The following is a 13,307-nucleotide window of genomic DNA, read 5'->3' as shown; positions in this document are numbered from 1 at the left end:
TGGTAAGCTTTGCAAACTTTAACTGGGCGGCCGGCGCCAAATCAAGTGAAGTTAGCCGCAAAGGGGCAACGAACATGAATTATATACCCGGTTCGCTATGAACTTGATGATGTCCTGTATCAGGCTTAGAATTCCGCAGATAAGCACATGTACTGAATACTGGGCTTTGGTGATGGGTACGGTTTTGTAACGGGTAGTCTTTATACACATATGTATTTAATGTTAGAATTTGATTTCCAACAGAGCCATGGTGCCGGTCGGGCTAAACCTACCCTGGCGGCCAATAGCTTAGACGGAAAAACGATTTGTTCGTAGTTTCAGGCACTAATAAATCGCTTTTTCGGAGAATTATGTGCGGAAACTACATGTGGGTTTTGTATGTGGTTTTAATAGTGGCCAATAGGTCTGGAACACCTACCTATATGTATCTACACTTTCAAAAGGAAGTCGGGCCTCTAGATTGACTGTTTTAGAATTTCGACTTTCTTATTTTTGAGTGTTGAGATACATTTGGCGCTTAATTAAACAAATGACAATTTCGAGTATTGGGCTCAAACTAGTAATCCGAATACCTAGAGTGCTTGCGGTGGGAATAAGTTTCCGCGCGAAAATGCGGTTGCAACACAAAAGTGGTGGCGGAGGCTTATTCTCGCAGCAAGCATGTATGTAAATGTGGATTATTTAATTTACAATTCAAAACGGATAGATGTACTTATGTATTTGATGATCATGATAAAAGCAACTCTAGAGCTTTATTTTAGCGGGCTCATCGGGTCTTAGGCGGTACATATGTAGAAGCCCACAGCTTTCTTGATTACATGTAGTTACATGTAGTGCTTGGTTGCACTGGCTTTGCCACTACACGCTTCTGCTCCACTACATGTATACAGGCTATGTAGAGTAACAGCAGCTGTCTCTCCGTCTCTCCGTAGACTCCTCCCCGTTCATCTCTACTAGTTCCCCGCCATTTCCTTCGTTTACACACTCACTCACCCGTTGTCTCTATCTCGCTCATCACCACCAAACCTCCAATTCTATCTAGAGTCTTCCTCCTCTATACCCCCGCTTATTTTACTCCCTGGTAGCCGCTACCAATAGCCCCGGCCACTCCCATCGCTCCCTGCAAGTGAACGAACCTTGCAGCCCACGTTCTATCCATCACCTGTCACCACTGCTATACTGCTGTTGCTTCTCCTCCCACATTTCCTTCTAACGTTCTTTCCCCTTATATCTCTCACTTCTTTGACTATTGTCGCCTATTAAGACTCACTCCTACTCCCAGACTATCACTGCTCTACCCTCTCTCTGGCCCGACAGATTTCGCTCACATCGCCAATAATCTCCTGTGATTTAAAGCAACACCCTACCTAATACCTCTGACCAACGGGTCGCTCATAATCGTTAGAAGGCGGGTTCTTGTGGAGGAAAACAGGACCTATCCTCTCATCATTTGCTCATCACTATTTTCAGCGCTTATTTTCCGCGGAGCTCACGAGTTACAGCCGCTACACCTACTAGCACTGCTCTACTAGCCAAGATGCCTGGCGTCACAATTCCGGACGGTGGTGTTATTCTGGGCACGGCGCCCACCACTGTTGGGCAAAAGAATTTAAACATTCACAGCCAACAGGCCATGCGGGTTACCTTCGCGGATAATAGCATCTTGGAGGACGTGCTCAAGCATGGAGCCGACCTGAAGATATCCTTCGGGAAGTCTATGGTACGGAATCTCCACCGCTGGGCCTCATGTTTAGTCTTACTGCTTGCTGTTTTATGTGTTGCACCTGAACATTCGGGCATGTGAGGGTTAGAGATAATGTGGCCTGAAAAAGTAATAAGGTTTTGTGATGGTTCAGTTTGGCTAACAGTTTTGCTGTGTGTTTCACTTCGTTCTCCTTGTTACTAGAGATTTGTCTATGGAAGTCAGACCATGGAGATAGTCTCCATAGTAGAACCTAACCGCCATGAGCTATACCGAGCATCGATCAACTCTCCAGAGGAACTAGCTTTCGCGGCAACGTTCACGCACCAACTGGAAGCTCGAGAACTTGAAGATGAAGTCAAGGATGAAAGCCTGTTGGCTCTGCAAGAGTCATATCGCCGAATTAACCAGGAGAAAGAGGCCTCTACGTAAGTTTTCTTTACTTATATCTAAGCAGGTGGATTCCGTGGATTGAAACTCAATTTGAGGTCAATTGTATGTTTATTTTCGCTCACAGTGTCTCCGAAGAACCGCCGTTGTGGATAGCACGTTCTCGGCGAAGGGAGGAAAGCTTGCAGCTTACCCAAAGAAGACGACTCAAGTTAGCCGGGCCAAACCCCAACACTCACTGGCTAATACGCCTTTGTCAAGAGGTGCACGATCCCCCGAAAATTCCGCCCATATCAATGCGAAACTTGAGGCACTCCGTATTCCATTAATCCACCTTTTGGCAATGGGCCCGGATTCTGAACAAAATTTGGCGTCTAAAACAAGAGTTTCGAATGAAATCTGTGTTCGAATTCTGCAGAAGGTTGGGAACAGGGTGGGGAAGCAGTGGCAATTAGTTGACGATATCTACAAAGACCTTGACTTATGGGACTTCCCATATCCTTCCTCTGGCGATCGCGATCAAGCAATCGCAAACTGTAGAGAGGCTTTCAATAGGTTAAGGTTATCAAGGGAAGCAACCGAATGGCAAATGATTCTGGCCCCAGAGGATAGAGGGAAGGTTGACCCAAATCCACCACCACCACAACCCGTTAAACTGCCCTCGAAGTCGGTTGCGGCTACACCAAGCATCACAGTTACAACTGAGAGCCCAGAATCTAAATCATCTAGTCAAACATCTAGCAAGAAAGCTAGTGGTGAATCAATGGCTCGAACAGCCTCCTCAACCAAAGCAGGGAAACCGGCGCCGAAGGATGCCATATCGCGAATTATAGGGAAGAAAGGCAAAAAGCCTGCAGCAGTAAAAGCTACCCCAAAGCCAAAGGGACCCATTGGCAGACCTCCAAAATCGGCTACCACCAAAACAAATAAAGCGAATATGGCAAAAGAAGCCGTTGTAAAGCCTAAAGTAAAATCAGCTGAGAGAGTTGAGGACTCAGATGAGGATATCGAAATGGAAGATGCTAAACAGTCTCCTCTCAAAGCAACGGAAAAAAAGGCAGCCTCTCCTCCTCCTCTACGACAGCCATCGACAGCAGCTGCTGCAAGGCCTCCATCGGTCGCAGGTTCTGGCACCTCCGATCACGACGTTGAAAATTCACGATTCAAGCCCAAAAAGGCAGCTACACAAAACATCAAGTCGCCTATAAAAAAACAGCGCCGCGATATACCCAGTTCTAATGGTTCTTCCTCTACAACGGCCAAAAGGAAGAACGCAAGTGTTAAAGCTAGCTCAAATGTTTCTAAAACTCCCATGTCGCGGGATTACGTTCCGAGGCGTAGTTCCAGTAATTCGCCGCCAAAGCCATCTCCCTTGGGGTCCTCCCCGCCGATAAATGCGTCAGATATTGATATTACATCGGTAGCATCATCTCCTTTTCTCGCCTCGATTGCGGGGACATCTACACCAGGTCGATCTCCTCTAGAACCAGTAACGATACCATCGAGGTCGAATAAGAGTAAATTTCTGCCTATATCGTCGCCATCTTTGAAGAGGAAAGCCCCTGCTCTGGCCGAGCGCGATGATCGTGGTCCCCCTTCCCGGGCCGGTTCTAGCAAACCGCCGACGTCATCTACTGTTGCTGAAATTTCGACTTATTCTAGCAAGAAGCGACGGAACACAAGCTCCCCCGATGAGTATACCCTCAAGATGGCACAAAGGTTTAAGGAGGATCATGCTCGCTACGAGCGTCTTTACAATGAGGTCTCACTGATAACAGACTCCATAAAAAGGAAGGAGAAACTGGACATAGTACTGAGCATGCATCGGGAACTAGCTACTCTTAAGGCTCAAATAACTGCATCGACATCAGTGCATTGATGATTAATGGTTTATTTTATTTTCCTTCTATTTTCTTTCTGTTATAATTTAAAACGGGTTCGGGTTTGGGTCAATCTATTTTTTTAGCTTTGCATTTTATTTTTCTCCCTATTTCCTTTTTGGGTGCGGGAACATCTTATGTTTAACATGGATTAATGCAACGTGCAAACGTCTTGATCAGCAGCATCCTAAGCTTTAGAAATGTGTCTCCTAATACTTTGTAAGGGACCAAAGACGCAATGATTCTATGGTAGATTAGCCATTTTCATCCCCATGGTGGGCTATCCAGATCTCGATGGTTTTTTTTTATTTTCATATGATTGGGAATTCCTTTTTCCCTTATTGCTGTACAAAATATTTTTTGATACGGGGTTTCTCATAGTTTCCAGCACTGACTTCAGTGCTTTGTATAGACAATTCCTGTGTGTTAGGATTTTCATTGATGTATAATCATCGTTCCTTTAGAAGTCTGTAAAAACTATCAGTATGAATTGTGTTTGGGCACAAACAGGGATTTATTGTACTGGTTCAACCCATGTCCAAAGAATTGGGATTCCCAGAGACTGTAGAAAGTATCAAGCTGGGATCATCACTCATGTAACAAGTCACAACACTCTATCGCTTCACGCTCAATAGAGCCTGTCGGTGTACGCCCGGCAAAGCGAAACGCATGCAGCCAAGCATCCGTCTACCTTCAGCAATAGCTTCATGTCGTTCGAGTCGATGTTTGACTGCATTCGAATAATGGTTGGGGTGAACTGAAAGACTTTAATATAGAATAAGAGCAGCGAGTTAATAGGGCTGACTAAAATAGAAAAGCATAATTTAATATCACAATATCATAATCTATCACTCGACTTAATATTAACAATCCATTTATGTACGGTAGTGTGAGTACAAAAGCATCCCGCATTAAATTTAAGTATTATTCATCAGTAGAGGATCATGAGCCCAATGGGACTAAGGTGGTACTTGCCGAATTTCTTTTGTGTCCAGCAAATCTATTCTTCTTGATATGGAGGAGTCACCCCACCAAATTGCTATGCAATTCATGAAGCTTATTCTACGTCAATATAATACCAAAAAACATTGAATCTGACCTCCCGATGCTTTCCTCACCGCCTGCCAGCACCAGTGGGGAACACTACCCGGACGTCCGAGACGAATACAGTAAATATCAGCAACCCATACATGTCTTCAGGAGATCTCGGAGGCTTAGGAAACACCCAACAAACTTTAATTCTCTGAAGATGGCTGACATTTTCGGAGGGCTCCCAAGCGTTTGCTAATGCTCAGGAAGCTCTCACGACCCTTTCGCATGCCCGGTCGGCACTCTTTGGAGTCTCCACCTATCATATCCGGTTACACTCTTGACATCCAGCAACTCCACTACGATGGCCTCACGAACTTTTCAAAGGCCCCGGGTGTAACGGGGGTCCTTTCTAAGAGAAATAGAATCGGATAGAATAGAGACGGCTGTGCAAGATAGACAATCAGGTTGCAGATTATTCAAAGATACTATCACTAGAACTCAATAATCTTTAAGGGCTCTGCTACCGATAAGAACTTGGTTTTCTTTCTGATGAAGACTGGAGAGAATAGGACTGAAGGGCGAGAATGAACCTGAGTACTTATACTCCGAAGGTCTCTATTCTCTGCTCCTAACTCCTTACTAAGTTCTGGTGGGCCTCCCCTCAGTACCGGAAACAATACCACCGCTACCCCGCTTTTCTCTAAGCGTCAGCAGGTGTTTCCGATACCCAAGGCAACCACCCTTAGTCAAAGCCTTTGTAACACCTGCAGCCTTGGTTGCCACACAACCGAGGACCTGCATGAATGAGCTGCTGCTCAGGTGTAAGCTTAATCATTGCTGTAGAGCTTTCGCTTATTGTAGACTTCCCTAGCATAGTCCCTGCCTCTTCGGCGGACATACAATGCTCAGAGGATACAGAGGATCACCGGTCAATCAGAGCTTCACTCTGGCCGGTCTTCTAGTCACTGGCGAGGCGTAGACTCGTCAGTCATTGCTCCCATGAATAGATCCCCTTCCTAGCGCCCGGAATGTAGTTACTCTAACAGCCGGTAGCTAACCACACTGCCGGTACTTGCATATCATTGTGCGACTGGCTTCTAACAATAACTCTCAGCATGTAACCGGGCCCTGTGTGTACTCATACACCAGACAGTTGAAATGGCTCCGTTACAGTAAAGTTGGAATGGGAATAGGAGGTATTGTGCAGTGGGATTAGGATTTGTAATTGGGATTTCTGTTATGTTCTTTTTGTTTCTATTACGCGAAGATATTAGTCATTATCGGACTATGGTTGGATATATAAGGAGGCGTTGTCTTGCGTCTTTACCTGTTTTCTTTCTTTCCTTCTTTCTTTACGCAACCTCTGCATTCTACTTGCTCGCTAAGGCTCGCAAAGAACTCCCTGATAACAAACCTCGCTTCAAAAACTTCTTATTTTATTCCTCTCGGTTTACCCTGGTATACCATACCAGGTTGAGCCACTTCGCCCCCGATCGTACGGTCGCGTTTTGTTGTTCCAAGCGAAAGAAACACCAAGAAAACTGGCTTCTAGCGAAGAATTCTCCAGCCTTGACCTCCCAAAGGGAAGGAAAAGAAACCTTTCCGAAACATCACTCAACGCCGCCAGAAGAACTGGACATTCAATTATGTCGCAACAAGCTTCGCTCCAGTCCTTTTTCACCCAATCTTCCCAGCAAGGGACAGCCCCTCCGCAGAACAGGAATACTCCGGCTCCCGATCCAACCCCGTCCGGAGCTCAGGAACAAGAATTCTCCTCGACCTTTGCATCACAATCCGACTACAACGACCCATACCAACCGAGAATTGACTACCTCTACCCAAGCATCGTTCCCCAGGACACTCACACCCAGACGGACCTGAACTACATTACCTGGGCCATTAGACATGCCACAAGCCGAATCTGCCCACCCACCGACAGGATGGAAATCCTCGAAGAGCAAACGACCATACTCCGGAGAACAGTGGATACACTGAAATATCAGATCGAGGCGCAGACAAACATGATCACCAATATGCATTCGGCGATCCACGCGCTCCTCAACAAACAACCACAACCGCAACAACCGCAGCAACTGCAACAACAGCAACAACAGCAACAACAGCGAAAACCACAGCAACCGCAAGGACAGAGAATGCCCCCTCCAGCGGTCCCACAAACAGCTCCCCAAGCAGCGCCACAGGCAGCTCCTCAGGCCCCCCCACCCGCACCCCCCCAACAAGCCCCATCTCGTGGATGGAAGGCAGGTACCTGGGCCGCCGTGGCCTCGGCACCCGGTCCTGCCCAAGGTAACTTCCAGGTCATCGAGAGGAAAAAGAAGTCCGCAAAGCCAAAAGCGGATCCCCTCTTCAAACCAGAATACACCAAGATCAACAGGGAGATCATCGTGGAAACTACTGCCCCATCCGACGTTAACCCCTCCGAGATCAGAACCCTCGTCAATGCAAGAATCCAAGACGAGTCCTGCCATTTCATTTCGGCAAGAAGAACACCCAAAGACAACTTCATCCTGGAAACAAAATTCGTTACCCCTGCAACAAAGGCAATGGAATATGCCAAAGAAATTGAGGAGGCCCTCCTCACCCTACAGGTACCGGTCGCTGTCATCCGCGCAAACTCCAAATGGTCAAAGTTTCTCCTCCATGGAATCCCCACAACGGTCGGGGAGGGCATTGAGGCGGGACAACTAGTAGCATCAGAAATCAGAAGCAACTATGGAGAGAACTTCCAACTTGCCCAGGTTCCCCGCTGGATATCCAGGGCAGAAACTCGAATGGAGAAAACCCACTCATCAATGGTCATCGCGCTCCCAGGACAAATCACAATGGAAACACTAGGAGTTAAATTCCTATCTCTCTTCAACCGAAGCTGCCATATCGAGGCCTTCCTCCCAATCTTCCCGGATACCCAGTGTGCGAAGTGCCTCGAATACGGCCACCGCCAGGAGAAATGTAAGAACAATGGAAAATGCGGCCACTGCGCTGGAGATCACCTCACCAGTTTCCACCCATGCAATCAATGCCAGGGAGGATATAGATGCACCCACACCCCAATCAGATGTCTGAACTGTAAAGGAATCCATAAGGCCTCCGACCCAGCATGCCCTGAAAGAGTTAAACGCCGATTCCTTAACAAAGGAAAGGAAAACGCCCCACCCGCCCAAGACCCACCTGCCGCACCCGCCCAGGAGCCAATCTCAATAATCCAAGTACCAGCCACCGCCCCGGTCGGAGCCACACCCGTTCCCGAAGACGACCAACCCATGACGAATAATGCCTAGGCTGCGAACAACCGCGCTCGCACACCAACTTAATTGTGCACGGAGCGAACTAATCACCAAGGCGGCGGTGGAAGAAGCAGAAACAGACTCGAGCATTTATTTCCTACTATTACAAGAACCATGGACCTCAACAGAAGGATATCCACCAGAATCAAATCTCTTTTACCTTTTTACAGCCAGTAATACCAATACGAAATGCGCAACATACGTCCGCAAACATGCCAACCTTAAACCAAAACACCACTATACACATGATAACTTCATAGTATCGATTACGGTAGAAATCCAGACCAAGAAAACCCAAATCCTAAACATATACTCCCCAGGCCGAAGTGGCCCCTTCGCTCAAATAGCAAGTACAATCCAAACCCTTGATAACTGTCTAGTAATGGGAGACTTCAACTGCCACCATCAAATGTGGTACGGAGTAAATTCACATGAATACAGAAACAACATTCGAGCAGACCGCGTCAACGGCGCACGGTTAAAACGATGGATAACCCGACAGAAACTGACCCTCCTGAACGAACCAGGCGTCTTTACGCACTTCCCCAGAGACAGAGGGAAAAGGCCTACAACCATCGACCTCGCATTTGTAAAAGGCCCAACACTTGACCACAACCTACGATGGAGCACTGAACCCTACGGAGCGGGCTCAGACCACGGAAGAACCTCCGTCCACTTACACCTGGAAAAACCACCTTTTGTACCAAGACGAATGTGGCGACAAACAGACTGGAAACTATTGGAAAACCATATGTCAAACATCTCCATCCCTGCAGAGGCATGGGAAACCAAGGAACATACGGAACAAACTGTCGATTTCTTCCTAGAACTGGTCAGGTCAACAGTCAGCATAGTAACACCACTCTCGAAGGAGGGGATAAGAGCCAACTCCTGGTGGTCAGATGAGATGAAACAAATGAAGGCAAGGGTAAATACAGCAGAAAGAAAGGCGAGGAATACAGGGAAACCCAATCACGTGGAGGAACACCGGAAGGCTTGCAGAGAATGGACAGTCATGATCCGGAAAGCGAAAGCGGACCAGAGGGAAAAGACGATGAACGAGGCGAAAGGTAGTGAAGTCTGGAGAATCCTAACCGCGGGAAGGAGACGAGACACAATCATACCAACCATACAAGGTGAAGAAACGTTCGCGGGGAAGTGTCAAGCTCTAAGAGCCCAACTTTTCCCCTCGAAACGGACGTCCCCCGACCATCCCCCCTTGAACATTAGACCCCCCTCTTTTGACCTTAGCAACACCTTCGACATAGTCACCCCCGAAGAACTTAACAAAGCAATCGACTCCTGTCCAGCGCATTCGGCGACCGGCCCGGATGGCATCCCCTATACCTTTATTAAAGCAATAGTCAAAGCAAACACAACTCTAATCCAAGACATGTTCTCCGCTATGCTCCGGCACGGCGTACACCCAGCGGAATGGAAAGTAGCTAAGTGTATCCCGATCCCGAAACCCGGTAAAGCAAATTATTATGAAGCAAAAGCCTACCGGCCCATATCCCTTCTACAATGCTTTAGCAAAATCCTGGAGAAGATAGTGGCCCAAAGACTCTGCACCGCTGGAGAAATCCTAGGCACACTCTCAGCAAACCAATTCGGAGGAAGACCAACCATCTCGGCAATCGACGCCCTCCTGAGAACCTTGACACCAATACAACAAAACCTACTACTGAAAAACAGCACCGGAATCGCCCGGCGAGATAGACCAGCGATCCTAACCAATGACATCCAAGGAGCATTCAATTGTGTCGACCACCTACTCCTCGCAGAAATCATGCATCAACAAAAATTCCCCACCTACCTGACAGAATGGTGCAAGGAATTTAATACCGGCAGAAAACTACAATTCCAATTCAACCATGAACTAGAGGAACCACAGCCCTATGATTCCGGAGTCCCGCAAGGTAGCCCCATGTCTCCGGTACTATTCATGATCTATGCTGGAGTAATTCTGGACCCAACTAGCGGCCCAAAGGAGATGGACACAACTTACATTGATGACGATGCGCTGGTGCAAATATCCAAAACACCAGGCTTCACAATCAAGAGAATGGAGGAACGTATGAGAGAAAGACTAATTAAAGCTGAGCCACTCCAAATTAAATACGACCCGGATAAATCCGATCTGATCTTCTTCCGGCCCACTACATCATCCACACAACAACCACGACTCCCAGTCAAGGTTAATAACATCAATATATATCCCAAGGAAAGGCTGAAATACGTAGGAGTCTGGATAGATCCGACCCTCTCCTTCCGGCCCCATATCGAAGCAGCAATCGCAAAAGGCCTAAAAGCCCTCCACCAAATCCGAAACACCGCCCGTCTGCCAGGGATAACAGTCAAGACAGTTCATCACCTAATAACACAAGGCTTCCTTCCAAGCCTACTCTATGGATCTGAGGCTTGGTGGACTGGTGCGGACCACATCATTAGATCGCTCGAACCACTATACAACGAAGCTGCCCGGATCATCACGGGCCTACCTCGATGGACCAAGAGAGCTAAACTCCTCCGAGAAGCAGGACTACCCCCCCTAGAACACCTCCTAACGTATCGCTCAAGAAAGTACGGAACCAGAATACTCTGCACCGAGGCAACCCACCCTAACAACGAATCCCTAATCGAGCTCCTCCCATACAGAGAAGCAAACATCAAAGGGACAGGTCTACACCGAATCGCTTCCCTCCTACTCCCATATCAAACCCCCGGAAATGCGAGAGACAAGTGGAATCAAAACAAACTACTACGCGACCACCTGTTGGAAGAATGGAATACACAACCAATACCGGACTACCATCACCGGGGGGAGTTCCGCCCCCCTTCCAAGATTGCGAAACTCACCCTAACGGAGGCGAAAAAAGTTTTTCGAATCCGGTGCCAAACTACCCGAATCGATAAACACGCGGTATATACAGACCCCGAACCATGCCAGTGTGGTATGGAAAACTCAGCGAAACACACACTTATGGAATGCCCAGCGTGGGCTCGAATTCGCGCCCCTTTGATAGAAAAGATCCCCGGAGCGATGACCTGGGAGAACTGGATGTTTACAAACTTGAAAACGGACCTTATCTTACAATTTGCAAAAAATTCTCAACTCTCGGAGTGGTACGAGTCGGCGGAAGCGGAGGTGGACCTAGAAGAGGGGATGGAAGGAAATGATTAGGGACGGGATTAGGAAGGGTGGTTTCCTTTTACCTTTTTAAACTTTGGTTTTAATTTGTTTTGATGGATCCAGCGCCCGAGTTCGCTGAGATATGTTATTTCTCCTTGTCGATAGGTTGTTTCTGGTTGAGTGTCGTTCTGGAATTTCCTTACCTTTGCTTGTGTTCGATCGTGTTCGCTTTTTGTTCTTGTTTGTTTGTTTGCGTTTGTTGCGTTTGTTGTTTCCTTTTCCTTTTGTTGTTCGGTTTGTGTTTTAGGCGGTTGGGTCGGCGTGCGATAAGTCTTGTACTTCAAAGCAATATAAGTTTCTTCTTCTTCTTCTTCTGTATTTATTCCACGAATACTATTCTTTGTTCGCACTACGTCACAGGGCTCCAACCGGTTTATCATACCAGGTAGAGCCACCCCATAGTCCATAGTCAAAGTATACCTTTACGTTCACGTCCACGTCTACGTCACTACCGAGGTTGTATTCCTTGGCACTACAGTCTATCGCCTATCGTCCCCGTGATACGTAGGTTGCGTCCTCTATCGCCAACCAATACAACACCATAGTTTACAATGTCGGAACATGCACCTATTGATTATCAACAACTCAGCGATAGTCTCCAAGCCCTTTTTCAAGCGCATCCACGAGTCGATGATACTGTTGGAACCGAAGCCTATGCGCTTCTCCAACAGTGCCAACATGGTCTTGCTCAATATGCAACGGATTTACAGGAGGTAGAAGCGGAGGCCGAGAGGGCGAGGAGAAGGTTTGAGCAAGATCTTGCTGCTGCCCGAGCTCAACAGGCTCCTGTTGAGGCTGTCGCCCCTGTGCAAGCACCCAACGAAGACAATTTACCACCTGCACCCCCAGTACCACCCGTTACAGATACTACCTATCGGTCGGAGAAGCTCCCAGATCCTGAAGTATTTAAGGGGGATCGTGATCGAGAAAGACTACACCTGTTTAAGCAACAAATGAAGATTAAGTTATTGGGAAATGCCGATCGCTATCCCACTTTACAGTCTAAACTATCCTATGCATTCAGCAGACTGGAAGGCGTTGCCGCCAATCAGTTTTTACAATATGTTGGCGAAGAAGGTATTGCTTTACCCTCTATGCTACGATTTTATGAGGTTCTGGATACTGCTTTCGGGGATCCCGATCGGATGCGTACGGCTAGGAGAAGTCTTAGGAATATCCGTCAACGAAATCGAACGTTCGCCGATTATTTTGCTGAGTTTCAACGGTATGCTGCTGAGTCGGGTATGGATGAAGTCTCTCGGATTGAGGCTTTGATGGAAGGTATTAATGCGGAACTCGATGAATCAATGATACACCATGACACTCCTGCAACGGTAAATGCTTGTGCGACACTTCTGCAACGGTTGGATAATCGTCGCCGAGCGGCAGAAGCTAAGCGAGGAAGTAAAAAACCTTGGACTACTACTACTCCGGCCCCTCGTCCTTCACCAGCAAGTCCTGTTTCTGCTCCCCGCGCTGCCGCCCCAGTCGCCAATGCACCTGTTACTGAAAGTCATCCCTCATCCCGCCCGGGGGGTGATGTACCAATGGATCTATCTGGAGGGCGTCGTCGCCCCTCCCCTACTGAAAGAAATGCCCGCTTAGTTGAGGGCCGATGTTTTTATTGCGGAGGTGTTGGACATATGGTTAGGGATTGCCCCCAAGCGAGGACAACTGGAAATCAACCAAGGAGGCCTGTGATGAGAGGAGCAGCGTTGACAGTGGAAGAAAATGATGGAAGCGATAACGAGTCGGCAAAAGATTTGTCCCTGCACTAAGTGGCTTAGCCCAGGGACCGTTTAAGG

General features: G+C 47.6%; 2 protein-coding genes across 2 annotated transcripts; both read left to right on the top strand.

Annotated features, from left to right (window-relative positions):
* Positions 1 to 1,537: 1,537 nt before the first annotated feature.
* On the top strand, positions 1,538 to 3,971 carry H6S33_003586 (uncharacterized protein; the record flags this gene model as incomplete). The annotated part of the gene is made up of 3 exons (XM_044834944.1): positions 1,538 to 1,720; positions 1,907 to 2,130; positions 2,231 to 3,971. 3 exons carry the CDS (start codon positions 1,538 to 1,540, stop codon positions 3,969 to 3,971), a joined length of 2,148 nt encoding a protein of 715 aa, XP_044691947.1.
* An 8,082-nt stretch (positions 3,972 to 12,053) lies between these two features.
* H6S33_003585 (uncharacterized protein) lies at positions 12,054 to 13,280 on the top strand (the record flags this gene model as incomplete). The annotated part of the gene is made up of 1 exon (XM_044834943.1): positions 12,054 to 13,280. The coding sequence occupies one exon, from the start codon at positions 12,054 to 12,056 to the stop codon at positions 13,278 to 13,280; it is 1,227 nt and encodes a 408-aa protein (XP_044691946.1).
* Between the last annotated feature and the right edge of the window lie 27 nt (positions 13,281 to 13,307).

The sequence above is a fragment of the Morchella sextelata genome (genome assembly GCF_020137385.1).
Source record: "Morchella sextelata strain SCLS chromosome Unknown scls_15, whole genome shotgun sequence".
Classification (NCBI taxonomy): domain Eukaryota; kingdom Fungi; phylum Ascomycota; class Pezizomycetes; order Pezizales; family Morchellaceae; genus Morchella; species Morchella sextelata.
The sequence above is the reverse complement of the archived record's forward strand: the minus strand, read 5'-3'. Positions and strand labels throughout refer to the sequence as shown.